Consider the following 12,858-nt stretch of genomic DNA (forward strand, 5'->3'; position numbering starts at 1 on the left):
ATTATTTCATCACCCAGGTATTAAGCCTACTACCCGTTAGTTATATTTCCTGCTTCTCTCCCCGCTCCTACCTTCCACTCTCTGACAGGCCCCAGTGTGTGCTGTTCCACACTATGTGTCAATGTGTTCTCATCATTTAGCTCCCACTTATAAGTGAGAACATGTGGTATTTGGTTTTCTGTTCCTGTGTTAGTTGGCTAAGGATAATGGCCTCCAGCTCCATCCACATCCCTGCAAAGGACATGATCTCATTCTTTTTTTGTGGCTGCAAGTATTCCATGGTGTATACGTACCACATTTTCTTTACCCAGCCTATCATTGATGGGCATTTAGGTTGATTCCATGTCTTTGCTATTGTGAATAGTGCTGCAGTAAACATACACGTGCATTGCATGTGTCTTTATAATAGGACAATTTATAATCTTTTGGGTATATACCCAGTAATGGCATTGCTAGGTCAAAGGGTAGTTCTGCCTTCAGGTCTTTGAGGAATCACCACACGGTGTTCCACAATGGTTGAACTAATTTACACTCCCACCAACAGTGTAAAAACATTCCTTTTTCTCCACAACCTCACCAGCATGTTATTTTTTGACTTTTTAATAGTAGCCATTCTGACTGGTGTGAGATGATATCTCATTGTGGTTTTGATTTGCATTTCTGTAATAATCAGTGATGTTGAGCTTTTTTTTCATATGCTTGTCGGCCACATGTATGTCTTCTTTTGAGAAGTGTCTGCTCATGTCCTTTTCCCACTTTTTAATGTTTTTTTCTTATAAATTTGTTTAAGTTTCTTGTAGATGCTGGATATTAGACCTTCATCAGAGAAAAAAATTTTTCTCCCGTTCTGTAGGTTGTCTGTTCACTCTGATGATAACTTCTTTTGCTGTGCAGAAGCTCTTTAGTTTAATTAGATCCCCTTTGTCAATGTTTGCTTTTATTGCAGTTGCTTTTGGCATCTTCATCATGAAATCTTTGCTCGTGTCTGTGTCTCGAATGGTACTGCCTAGATTGTCTTCCAGGATTTTTATAGTTTTGGGTTTTACATGTAAGGTTTTTTTTTTACTCTATTAAAATACTGAGTTTTATTTCATGTGTATATTTTTGTCTCCCCACCATTTCCATGTCCAACCACCGCTACTACTATGTCCTATCACAACATTCCATACGTACTTAAACCCAAGCAAAGGGTGGAGTTCCATCTTTAAAAACTAAACAGGCATTTTGGACAACACATTCTTGGCAATGGAACCTGGACAACATTTATCAAACATGGTAGGGAAAGTTCTCACTCTGCATTATAAAAAGGACAGCCAGATATCAACTGTTACAGAAATGAAATAAGATGGAAAATTTTTAACAAATTGTTTAAACTATTTTCTTAAAGAGACTTCCTCCACTGCCAGAGATCTTGAATAGCCTCTTGGTCAGTCATCTGGAAGCAATTCTTCACATAATTGATGAACTTGGCTGCCACTTTGGGAAGAGAATCACCTTTTTCTATACTTGCTTGCACTTTTGCTTTAATGTCTTCTACAGAGCTAGGTCCTTTTGGTGTTTTAGGAGTTTTTTCCTGTTTTTTGAAGGATTCTTGTCCTTTTGATCTGGCTGTTGATGATGGTTTTGAGTCTTTTCCATTCTCATTTGACTTTTGTACATTTTTGGCTGGAGTATCTTGTATAGATTTCTTCACTGGTGCTTTTTCTTCAGCTTCCTCATTATCTTCATCATTATCATCATCATCATCGCCATCATCTTCATCATCATCATCATCATCATCGTCTTCCTCAGCAGCAAGTTTTACTTTTTTCTGTGGAAACTTGCTACCACCCCCAGGGGCAGACCGCTTTTCAGATATACTTAAGAGTTTCACATCCTCCTCCTCTTCACCTTCTGACTCTGCATCTTCCTCCACAGCTACTAAGTGCTGTCCACTAATATGCACTGTCCCTGAACCACACTTCAACTGTAAGACCACTGGTGGTGTTATTTCAAAGCTCCCAAGGGAAACCGTTGGCTATACAGACATTTTCAAAGTTGCCAGTGTTACTTTAATTGGACTGCCTTCGTAATTCATTGCCTCTGCTTCAACAATGTGCAATTCATCCTTTGCACCAGCCCCTAAACTGACTGTTCTTAAAGATAACTGGTGCTCATTTTCATCATTATCCACCTTAAAGTGATAATCTTTGTCAGCCTTAATTCACAAATGAAAAGATAGTTCTGGGGCCTCAGGGGGCTCATGTCCATGTCCATCGAATCTTCCATCGGGTGGTGGCATGCCCTTAGGTGGGAGAGAAGGCAGACTGAGATAAACGACCACTGCTCAAGAGAACAGCTGCACAGGACAGAATCACACCAAGGTACATTTAAGTTTTTAACCCATCTTGAGTTAATTTTCATATATGGTGTAAGGAAGGGGTCCAGTTTCAATTTTCTGCATATGGTTAGTCAGGTATCCCAGCACCGTTTTCTTATTGCTTGTTTTTGTCAGGTTTGTTGAAGATCAGAGAGTTGTAGGTGTGCAGTCTTATCTGTGGGTTCTCTTTTCTGTTCCATTGATCTGTGTCTGTTCTTGTACCAATACCATGCTGTTTTGGTTACTGTAGCCCTATAGCATAATTTGAAGTTGGGTAGCGTGATGCCTCCAGCTTTATTCTTTTGCTTAGGATTGCCTTGGCTATGCAGGCTCTTTTTTGATTCAATATGAATTTTAAAATAGATTTTTCTGCAAAGAATATCAGTGGTATTTTCATGGGAAAGCAGTGAGTCTATAAATTGCTTTGGGCAGTATGGTCATTTTAATAATATTGATTCTTCCTATGTATTTCCATTTGTTTGTGTCATCTCTGCTTTCTTTAAACAGTGGTTTATAGTTCTCCTTTTAGAGACCTTTCACTTCCCTTGTTAGTTGTTTTCCTAGTTATTTTATTCTTTTCGTGGCAATTGCGAATGGGAATTCATTTGTGATTTGGCTCTCGGCTTGACTGTTGTTTGTGTATAAGAATGCTGGCATTTTTGCACATTGATTTTGTATCCTGAGACTTTGCTAAAGTTGTTTATCAGCTTAAGAAGCTTTTGGGCTGAGATGATAGGGTTTTCTAGATATCGAATCATGTCATCTGCAAACAGGGATAGTTTGACTCCTCTCTTCCTATTTGAATGCCCTTTATTTCTTTCTCTTGCCTGATTGCTCTGGCCAGAACTTCCAACACTATGTTGAATAGGAGTGGTGAGAGAGTGCATCTTTGTCTTGTGCTTGTTTTGAAGGGGAATGCTTCCAGCTTTTGCCCATTCAGTATGATGTTGGCTATGGGTTTGTCATATATGGCTCTTATTATTTTGAAGTATATTCCTTCAACACCTAGTTTATTGAGCATTCTTAACATGAAAGGATGCCAAAATTTATTGAAATCCTTTTCTGCATCTGTTGAGATAATCATATGGTTTTTGCCTTTAGTTTTATTTATGTGATGAATCACATTTATTGATTTGCATATGTTGAACCAATCTTGCATCCTGGGGATGAAGCCTACTTGATCGTGGTGAATAAGATTTTTGATGTGCTGCTGGATTCAGTTTGCCAGTATTTTGTTGAGGATTTTTGCATCAATGTTCATCAAGGATATTGGCCTGAGGTTTCCTTTTTTTGTTGTGTCTCTGCCAGATTTTGGTTCAGGATGATGCTGGCCTCATAGAATGACTTAAGGAAGAGTCCCTCCCTTTCAATTTTTTGAAATAGTTTCAGTAGGAATGGTACCAGCTCTTCTTTGTACAGGGGGTAGAATTCAGCTTTGAATCTGTCTGGTCCTGGGCTTTTTTTGGTTGTAGGCTATTACTGCCTCAATTTCAGAGCCTCATTATTGGTTTGCTCAGGGATTCACAGTCTTGGGAGGGTGTATGTATCCAGGAATTTATCCATTTCTTCTAGGTTTTCTAGCTTATATGCATAGAGGCGTTTATAATATTCTCTGATGGTTGTTTGTATTTCTGTGGGGTCAGTGGTAATATCCCCCTTATCATTTCTGATTGTGTTTATTTGATTCTTCTCTCTTTTCTTCCTTATTAGTTTAGCTAGTGGTCTATCTATTTTATTAACTTTTTGGAAAAACCAGCTCCTAGATTTGTTGATCTTTTGAATGTTTTTTTTTGTCTCTGTCTCTTTCAGTTCACCTCTAATTTTGGTTATTTCTTGTCTTCTGCTAGCTTTGGGATTTGTTTTCTCTTGGTTCTCTAGTTCTTTTAGTTGTGATATCAGGTTACTAACTTGAAATCTTTCTAGCTTTTGATGTGGGCATTTAGTGCTATAAATTTCTTTCTTAACACTGCCTAAACTGTGCCCCTGAGATTCTGGTATGTTGTATCTTTGTTCTCATTAGTTTCAAAGAACTCCTTGATTTCTGCCTTAATTTCATTATTTACCCAAAAGTCATTCAGAAGCAGGTTATTACATTTCCATGTAATTGTATGGTTTTGAGTGAATTTCTTAGTTTTGAGTTCTAATTTGATTGTGCTGTGGTCTGAGAGAGTTATGGTTTCAGTTCTTTTGCATTTGCTGAGGATTGTTTTACTTCCAATTATGGATCAATTTTAGAGTAAGTATCATGTGGTGATGAGAAGAATGCATATTCTATTGTTTTGGGGTGGAGAGTTCTGTAGATAATTATCAAGTCCAGTTGATCCAGAGCTGAGTTCAGGTCCTAAATATCTTTGTTAATTTCTATCTTGATGATCTAATATTGTCAGTGGGGTGTTAAAGTCTCCCACTATTATTGTATGGGAATCTAAGTCCTTCGAAGGCCTCTAAAAACTTCCTTTATAAATCTGGGTGCCCCTGCGTTGGGTGCATATATATTTACAATAGTTAACTCTTCTTGTTGAATTGAACCCTTTATCATTATGTGACATTCTTCTTTGTCTTCTTTGATCTTTGCTAGTTTAAAGTCTGTTTTGTTGAAAGCTGGGATTGCAACTCTTGCTTTTTCCTGTTTTCCATTTGCTTGATAAGTTCTCCTCAATCCCTTTACTTTAAGACTATGTGTGTCTTTGCCTGTGAGTTGGGTCTCTTGAAGACAGCATACCAATGGGTCTTGACTCTTTATCCAGTTTGCCACTCTGTGTCTTTTAATTGGGGCATTTAGCCCATTTACATTTAAGGTTAGTATTGTTATGTGTGGATTTGATCCTGTCATTGTGTACTTCAGTATGTTTTTGTAGTGGCTGGTAGTGGTTTTACCTTTGCATATTTAGTGTTTCCTTCAGGAGCTCTAGTAAGGCAGGTGTGGTGGTAACAAATTCCCTCAGCATTTGCTTGTCTGAGAAGGATCTTATTTCTTCTTCACTTATGAAGCTTAGTTTGGCTGGATATGAAATTCTGGGTTGAAAATTATTTTCTTTTCTTTCTTTCTTTCTTTTTTTTTTTTTTTAGACAGAGTCTTGCTCTGTCTCCCAGGCTGGAGTGCAGTGGCATGATCTCAGCACATGCAACCTCTGCCTCCCAGGTTCAAGCGATTCTCCTGCCTCAGCCTCCTGAGTAGTTGGGACTACAGGTATGTGCCACCATGCCTGGCTAATTTTTATATTTTTAGTAGAGATGGGGTTTTATCATGTTGGCCAGGCTGGTCTTGAACTCCTGACCTCAAGTGATCCACCTGCCTCAGCCTCCCAAAGTGCTGGGACTACAGGTGTGAGCCACTGTGCCTGGCCAGTTAAAATTCTTTTCTTTAAGAATGTTGAATATTGGCCCCCAGTCTCTCCTGGCCTGTAGGGTTTCTGCTGAAGGGTCCACTGTTAGTCTGATGGGCTTCCCTTGTAGGTGACTTAGCCTTTCTCTCTGGCTGCCCTTAACATGTTTTCTTTCATTTCAACTTTGGAGAATCTGAAGATTTTGTGTCTCAAGGATGATTTTCTTGTGGAGTATCTTACTAGGGTTCTCTGCATTTCCTGAATTTGAATGTTGGCCTGTCTAGCAAGGTTAGGGAAGTGCTCGTGGATATCTTGAAATATGTTTTCCAAATTGGTTTTATTCTCCCAGCTCTTTCAGGTACCCCAATCAGTTGTATATTCAGTCCCTTTACATAATCCCATATTTCTCGGAGGTTTTGTTCATTCCTTTTTATTCCTTTTTCTCTATCCTTGTCTGCCTGTCTTATTTCAGAAAGACAGTCTTCAAGCTCTGAGATTCTTTCCTCTGCTTGATCAATTCCGCTTTTAATACTTGCAATTGCATTATGAAATTCTTGTATTGTGTTTTTCTAGCTTTATCAGGTTGGTTATGTTCTTCTCTATCTTGGCTATTTTCTTTGTCAGCTCCTACAATATTTCATCATGATTTTTAGCTTCCTTGCACTGAGTTAGAACATGCTCCTTTAGCTCAGCGAAGTTTGTTTTTATCCACATTCTGAGGTCTACTTCTGTTATTTCAGCCATGTCAGCTGCAGCCCCATTCCAAACCCTTGCTGGAGTGGTGATGTGGTCATTTGGAGGAGAGAGGGCACTCTAGCTTTTAGAGTTCTCTGTGTTCTTGCACTGATTCTTTCTCATCTTTGAGGGCTTATCTACCTTCAATCTTTGATGTTGCTGACCTTTGGATGGGGTTTTGGGGGTTTTGTTCTCCCACTTTTTTTTGAGACGGACTCTCGCTGTTGTCACCCAGGCTGGAGTGCAGTGGCGCAATCTCAGCTCACTGCAACCTTTGTCTCCTTCATTCGAGCAACTCTCCTGCCTCAGCCTCTTGAGTAGCTGGAATTACAGGCCCCTGCCGTGACACTTGGCTAATTTTTGTGTATTTTTTAGTAGAGACGGGGTTTCACCATGTTGGCCACTGGTCTCGAACTCCTGACTTCAGGTGATCCACATGACTTGGACTCCCAAAGTGCTAGGATTACAGGTGTGAGCCACTGTGCCTGGCCTTTTTCCCTCCCTTTTAACAGTCTGGCCACTTTTCTGCAGGGCTGCTGTGGTTTGCTGGGCATCTGCTCCAGTCCCTAGTCACCTCAGATTTTCCAGTACCTGGAGGTATCACCAGTGAAGGCTGTGAAACAGCTAAGATAGCAGCCTGCCCCTTCCTCTGAGGGCTCCATCCCTGCAGGGTACAGACCTGTTGCTAGCCTTAACATATCTGTAGATGGTGGTTGGAGACCCCAGTTGGGAGGTCTCACCCAGCCAGGAAGAAAAGGATCAGGGAACTGCTTAAAGAAGCAGTCTAGCCCTGCTTTCATAGAGCAACTGAACTGTGCTGAGGTACTATTTCCTTCACCAACCCCATCAGGTTGAGCTCTCCAAAGCCTGGAGGCTGAAACAGTTAAGTTGCTGAAACAGCAAAGATGGTGGCCTGCCCCTTCCTCTGGGAGCTCCATCCCAGTGGGGTACAGACCTGTTGCTGACCTGAACACACCTATAGGAGATGGCTGGATACCCCATTTGGGAGATCTCACTCAGCCAGGAGAAACAAGATCGAGGACCTGCTTAAAGAAGCAGTGTGGCCATGCTTTCCTAGAGTAGCTATGCCGTGCTGGGGTACTGCTTCCACTACCAGACAGTTTGGACACAGGCTGGAATGGCTGAGTTGTCCAAACAATTGTCCAAACAGCCTCCCGCTCCCGCTTGGCACTCCATCCCAGGTAGAAATCAAAACTCTGTCTGCCAGAGAATATGGGCAGAGCTGGTTGGAGGCCCCAGTTGGGAGGTTCCCCTCAGAGATAAGGAGCAGATCAGGGTCCCACTTAAAGAAGCAGTCTGGCTGTGTTTTGGTAGAGCTAAGACTGTTAACAGTCAGGATGGCTTGATAACAAGAGGAGGGCAGTGGGAAAAAAAAAAACAAAAACTTCATCCTTAGGCAGCAAAATCTCTAATGTGTTTTGAGGTAGATAGAAGCTTGTAGAATGTTAAGGTGAGAGGAGAGGAAAAAAAAACTCTAGAAATAAACAGACAATCTCTTTCCTCTCCTCACTCTGGCCTGGCTCAGGTGGTGAATGACAAGATTGTGGCCAGCAACCTCGTGACAGGTCTACCCAAGCAGACCCCGGGGAGCAGCGGGGACTTCATTATCCGAACCAGCAAGCTGCTGATCCCGGTGACCTGTGAGTTTCCACGCCTGTACACCATTTCTGAAGGATACGTTCCCAACCTTCGAAACTCCCCACTGGAAATCATGAGCCGAAATCATGGGATCTTCCCATTCACTCTGGAGATCTTCAAGGACAACGAGTTTGAAGAGCCTTACCGGGAAGCTCTGCCCACCCTCAAGCTTCGTGACTCCCTCTACTTTGGCATTGAGCCCCTGGTGCACGTGAGCGGCTTGGAAAGCTTGGTGGAGAGCTGCTTCGCCACCCCCACCTCCAAGATCGACGAGGTCCTGAAATACTACCTCATCCAGGATGGGTAATGCTGCTGCGGGAATGGTCTCGTCACCCCTGGTTCGCATCCAGCCTCTAAGTTCACAGCACACCCAGTCATTTACTAAAACTGCATGGCACCACTGTCAGCTCTTTATTAGTTCAGGAACCACTTATTGACATTTTGGAGGTAAAACTAGTGAGGGAAAGGAGAGTCAAAAATGGCTCCTAGGCTGGGCGCAGTGGTTCACGCCTGTAATCCCAGCACTTTGGGAGCCAAGGCGGGTGGATCACCTGAGGTCAGGAGTTCGAGACCAGCCTGGCCAACATGGTGAAACCCCGTATCTACTCAAAATACAAAAATTATCTAGGTGTGGTGGCAGGCACCTGTAATCCCAGCTGCTCAAGTGGCTGAGGCAGGAGAATCACTTGAACCCGGGAGGTGGAGGTTGCAGTGAGCCAAGATCGCACCATTGCCCTCCAGCCTGGGTGACAAGAGTGAAACTCCTAAAATCTCAACAAACAAACAAACAAACAAGGCTCCAAGGGGTCTAGCCCAGGTGACTGACTAGATGCCATTAACCAAGATGAAAAGATATATATAGAAAAGCAGATTTGAAGTTAAAATACTGAATTTGGTCATTCAAAATGATATATTGAATAATTTAATTTTTTAGATACCTGCAGGATGCCTAGGAAGAGAAATTCAGTGGGCATTCAGTGGAAATGCGTTATCAGTTAGACTCAGGAACACAGCCAGGGCTAGAACTGAAGGACAAGGAATCATCTGATTTAGAGATGAAACTGTAGGATTGAGTAACCTGCTCGGAGATGGCAGAGCACGTGTGAAGGTGGAGGTGAGATCCCGTTCATATGGCTGAGAGTGCAGGGGACAAGAAGGCAGCAAACATAAATTCCTCTTTTAAGAAGTTTGGTAGTCAAAGACAGAGAAGAAATAGTTGGTAGATTTTAGAAGAAAGATATAGATATAGCAGTTTGGTTTTGCACTTGGTTTTTTTCAGGAGTGGAGGGCAGTGCAGGGTCTTGCTCTGTCACCCAGGCTGGAGTGCAGTGGTGCAAACACAGCTCACTGCAGCCTTGATCCTCAGGTTCAAGTGATCTTCCTGTCTCAGCCTCCCAAGTAGCCAGGACCATATGTGCACGAGCATGCCCAGCTAATTCTTTTTTTTCTAGAGACGAGGTCTCACTTTGTTGCTCAGGCTGGTCCTGAACTCCTGGGCCCAAATGATCCTCCTGCCTTGGCCTCCCAAAATTCTGGGATTGTAGGTGTGAGACACTATGTTTGGCCCCCGCACTTGTTTTATACAAAAGAGAGTTCCATGGTATTTCCTAAGGATCCTTGGTGGGATCTGTAGGAGTCCTGAGGTACTGATGGAGACCTAGCCCTTTTCACAGCCATTGCCTACATTCCCAGGAAAATTACACTCAAACCCAAATTCATAGCAGTATCTCATGAGCTTTTTCCTTATTCTCCATGTCAGGTGGGACACAGTCTCAGGTAGGGTCAGGAACTGCAGCTTAACCAACGAGAGAATGGTCCAGTACGAGCAGCTCAGCGCCCTCGGGGGCTTGCCCTCTGCCGGCTGGCCTGCAAGCTCTTGGACATTACTATGCTGCCTTTACTCCTCTTGTTTCTCACCAAAGCCAACCTTCACCTGCTGCTATCAATCTCTTGCACAGTGATATTTCATCCCTTGATATACATAGGATCAATGAGATGCTTTTTAACAAATAGCAATGCCCCAACCCTGTCCTCTCTATGCCATTCCTATTGTCTTAATTCCTACCTTCATTATCTTTCACCTGGACAGCAAAGCAGCCTCTTAACACAGCCTCCAAAACCTCACCTTTCATATCTCAGCTCCACAGAGCCCCTGGGTGATCCATTCAAACAGAAAATATGATCTTGTCACATCCCTGTTGAAAACCTTTTAATGGTTCTTCATTAGCTTTGGTCAGTAAATCTGCTTCTCAGAAGGTGTGCTTCCAGCCTCAGATTCTTGTAGCCTCCTTAAGCTCATTTTCATTATATGGAAAGTTTGTCATCCTGAGCTACTCTGGACGGCCCGAAGCAGAGGGCATCTGCAGATATGTGGATTTCTTGCCATGCTAAGGTGATTTCTAAAAAACTTTAACATGAAAAGAAGAAGCAACATTTTGTATTTCTTTGTTCAGGGACTAGATTTACTTTTTTTGCAGTGATAGATTTTTGTCCCTTTTTACTTTTTTTAAAAAATAACTTTAGCAGAGTACTATTCACATACAATAAATAGACATATTTAAAGCATGTAGTTTGACAAGTTCTGATGTGTATACCCATGAAACCATCATGATAATCAAGATAATTAACATTTTTCTCACCGTAAGTTTTCCCCTACCCCTTATATTTAGTTTTTGAAAAAATAAGAATATAATCATAACTCACTGAGAAAAACATGTAACCTACAATCTTAGTAGAGCTTGTGAAACTTATTTATATATGTATTATTCAGTCTCTTGGTGAAGGACCATTTTATTTTATTTTATTTCCTTTTTGAGACAGAGTCTCACTCTGTAGCTCAGGCTGGAGTGCAGTGGCACAATCTCAGCTCCCCTGCAACCTCTGCCTCCCAGGTTCAAGCAAGTCTCGTGCCTCAGCCTCCCAAGTAGCTGGGACCACAGGCATATACCACCACACTCAACTAATTTTTGTACTTTTAGTAGAGACGGGGTTTCACTGTGTTGGCCAGGCTGATCTCGAACTCCTGACCTCAGGTGATCCACCTGCCTCGGCCTCCCAAAGTGCTGGGATTACAAACGTGAGCCACCACGCCCAACCATATTTACTTTTATTTTAGACAGTTCTCAGAAGCTGCACTATTTATTTTGCCAGCCCTTAGCACATACAGAAGAGAAAAAATATATATGCTCTAGAAGAAAAAAGCATCGGCAAAAATGTGAAAACCACAGCAGTGTGGCCCTACTTTGTAAGCAGATAAATCATCCCGTCTGTGGTGCTGTACAAGAATGATGTGTGCAAGATCCTCCAGCTCTTGGCATGGCTCATGGGCCCTTACCCTCTGACCTCAGCCCCCTCCAGTTTCTGCTCCTGCCAAAGGGAATTATTGACAATTCCCAAAATGTCACTCCTGAACACCCTTCTGACTTTGCGCGTGCTGTTTCCTCTGCCTGATATCTTCTTCCCCACCTTTTCTTCCTGTCTGATCCTTACTGGTTCTCCGAGATTCATGGAGGGTTTACTTTCTCCATGAAGGCTTTCCTGGCACCTTTCACCATTTGAACTAAAAATCCTCCTTCCTTTTTCTTCTTCCTCAATTCCTAGCATATAGTAAGGGTCATTAAATATTTGCCAAGTAAATAATTGAATGAGTCTTTATAATAATCATAATTTGGGGCTAGTCCACAAACCTAAAATAAACATAACTCACTTTACTTATATTTATTAATTGTTTGATTATTCATTTCTTTGATTTTTCATTGTCCTCGGCTTAAATTTAAATTAAGTTGGTTCTCCCCTGATAATTGAACACATCTGATTCACTTCCCTCTAATTTTGGTTGGCGTATGCTCTGAGAATACAAAATAATTCAACACAAGCCTAAGCAAAATATAGCTAGAAAGTTAATCACCAGAAAAAGAAACATACTAAATTCCAAAATCAAGCATTGAACAAGTTTTTGATAAGCCGCTAGTTTTGATTCCATTATTCCACTGTTACTTTCTTTCAGTACATGAATTTGGTGCTCGGAACTAGCATTGTCTAGTCACAGCAAACCCCAACATTTGTCCTGGTTTCTGTTCTGCAATGTGTTACCTTGTAATAACCCCTTCTGCTTCATTTTTTCTTTTAAAGAAAAATAACAGTTATTTTGAGATAAAGATAAATTGAAAATGCTCAGACATTTAGATTAAAAGTACTATTTTAATATCAAGCCTTACTATTATCTTAAGATACTGGACTATAAACTCCTTGACGTCAGAGGCCATATTATTCATCTTTATGTCCTCTGCAGCAGCCAGCAGGGTGTCTTGCATAGATTAGGTATGCCATGGATATTTATTATAGAATATAATCAGAAGAGGGTATAAATGAATTTTACCTCAGGAAAATAAAAATGAGTAAATAAATACAAGAAATAACAGAAACCACATTATGTTTAGATCCCCTTCAGTTCAGTGGAATGAGGTGCTGGTAGTAACACTAGTCAAGATGCCTTATTTTAAAATAATTTTGTTGGATTTTTCAAGTGCACCAAAACAGCAGTTAGCAAGGAACTAGAAAGCAGTCTGGCTGGGCATTGTCATGGCTCATACCTGTAATCTCAGCACTTTGGGAGGCTGAGGCGGAAGGATCGCTTGAGTGGTCTTGAGTTCAAGACAAGCCTGGGCAACATAGTGAGATCCCATCTCTAAAAAAATGAAAAAATTAGCCGGGCATGGTGGCACACACCTATAATCCCACTGAGGGGCTGAGGCAGGAGAATTGCTTGAGTTTAGGAGG

The 12,858-nt window shown here is 41.6% G+C and overlaps 1 protein-coding gene and 1 pseudogene across 1 annotated transcript in view; one reads left to right on the forward strand and one right to left on the reverse strand.

Annotated features, from left to right (window-relative positions):
- Positions 1–12,858, forward strand: part of OIT3 (oncoprotein induced transcript 3) — a 38,700-nt gene that overhangs the window by 21,572 nt on the left and 4,270 nt on the right. The window contains exon 7 of the mRNA XM_003271236.4: positions 7,967–8,382. Within this exon, the coding sequence (XP_003271284.1) occupies positions 7,967–8,382 (416 nt within the window). The remainder of the gene's footprint in view (positions 1–7,966; positions 8,383–12,858) is intronic.
- Positions 1,247–2,268, reverse strand: LOC100599952 (annotated as a pseudogene).

Source organism: Nomascus leucogenys, chromosome 18 (assembly GCF_006542625.1).
Source record: "Nomascus leucogenys isolate Asia chromosome 18, Asia_NLE_v1, whole genome shotgun sequence".
Lineage (NCBI taxonomy): Eukaryota > Metazoa > Chordata > Mammalia > Primates > Hylobatidae > Nomascus > Nomascus leucogenys.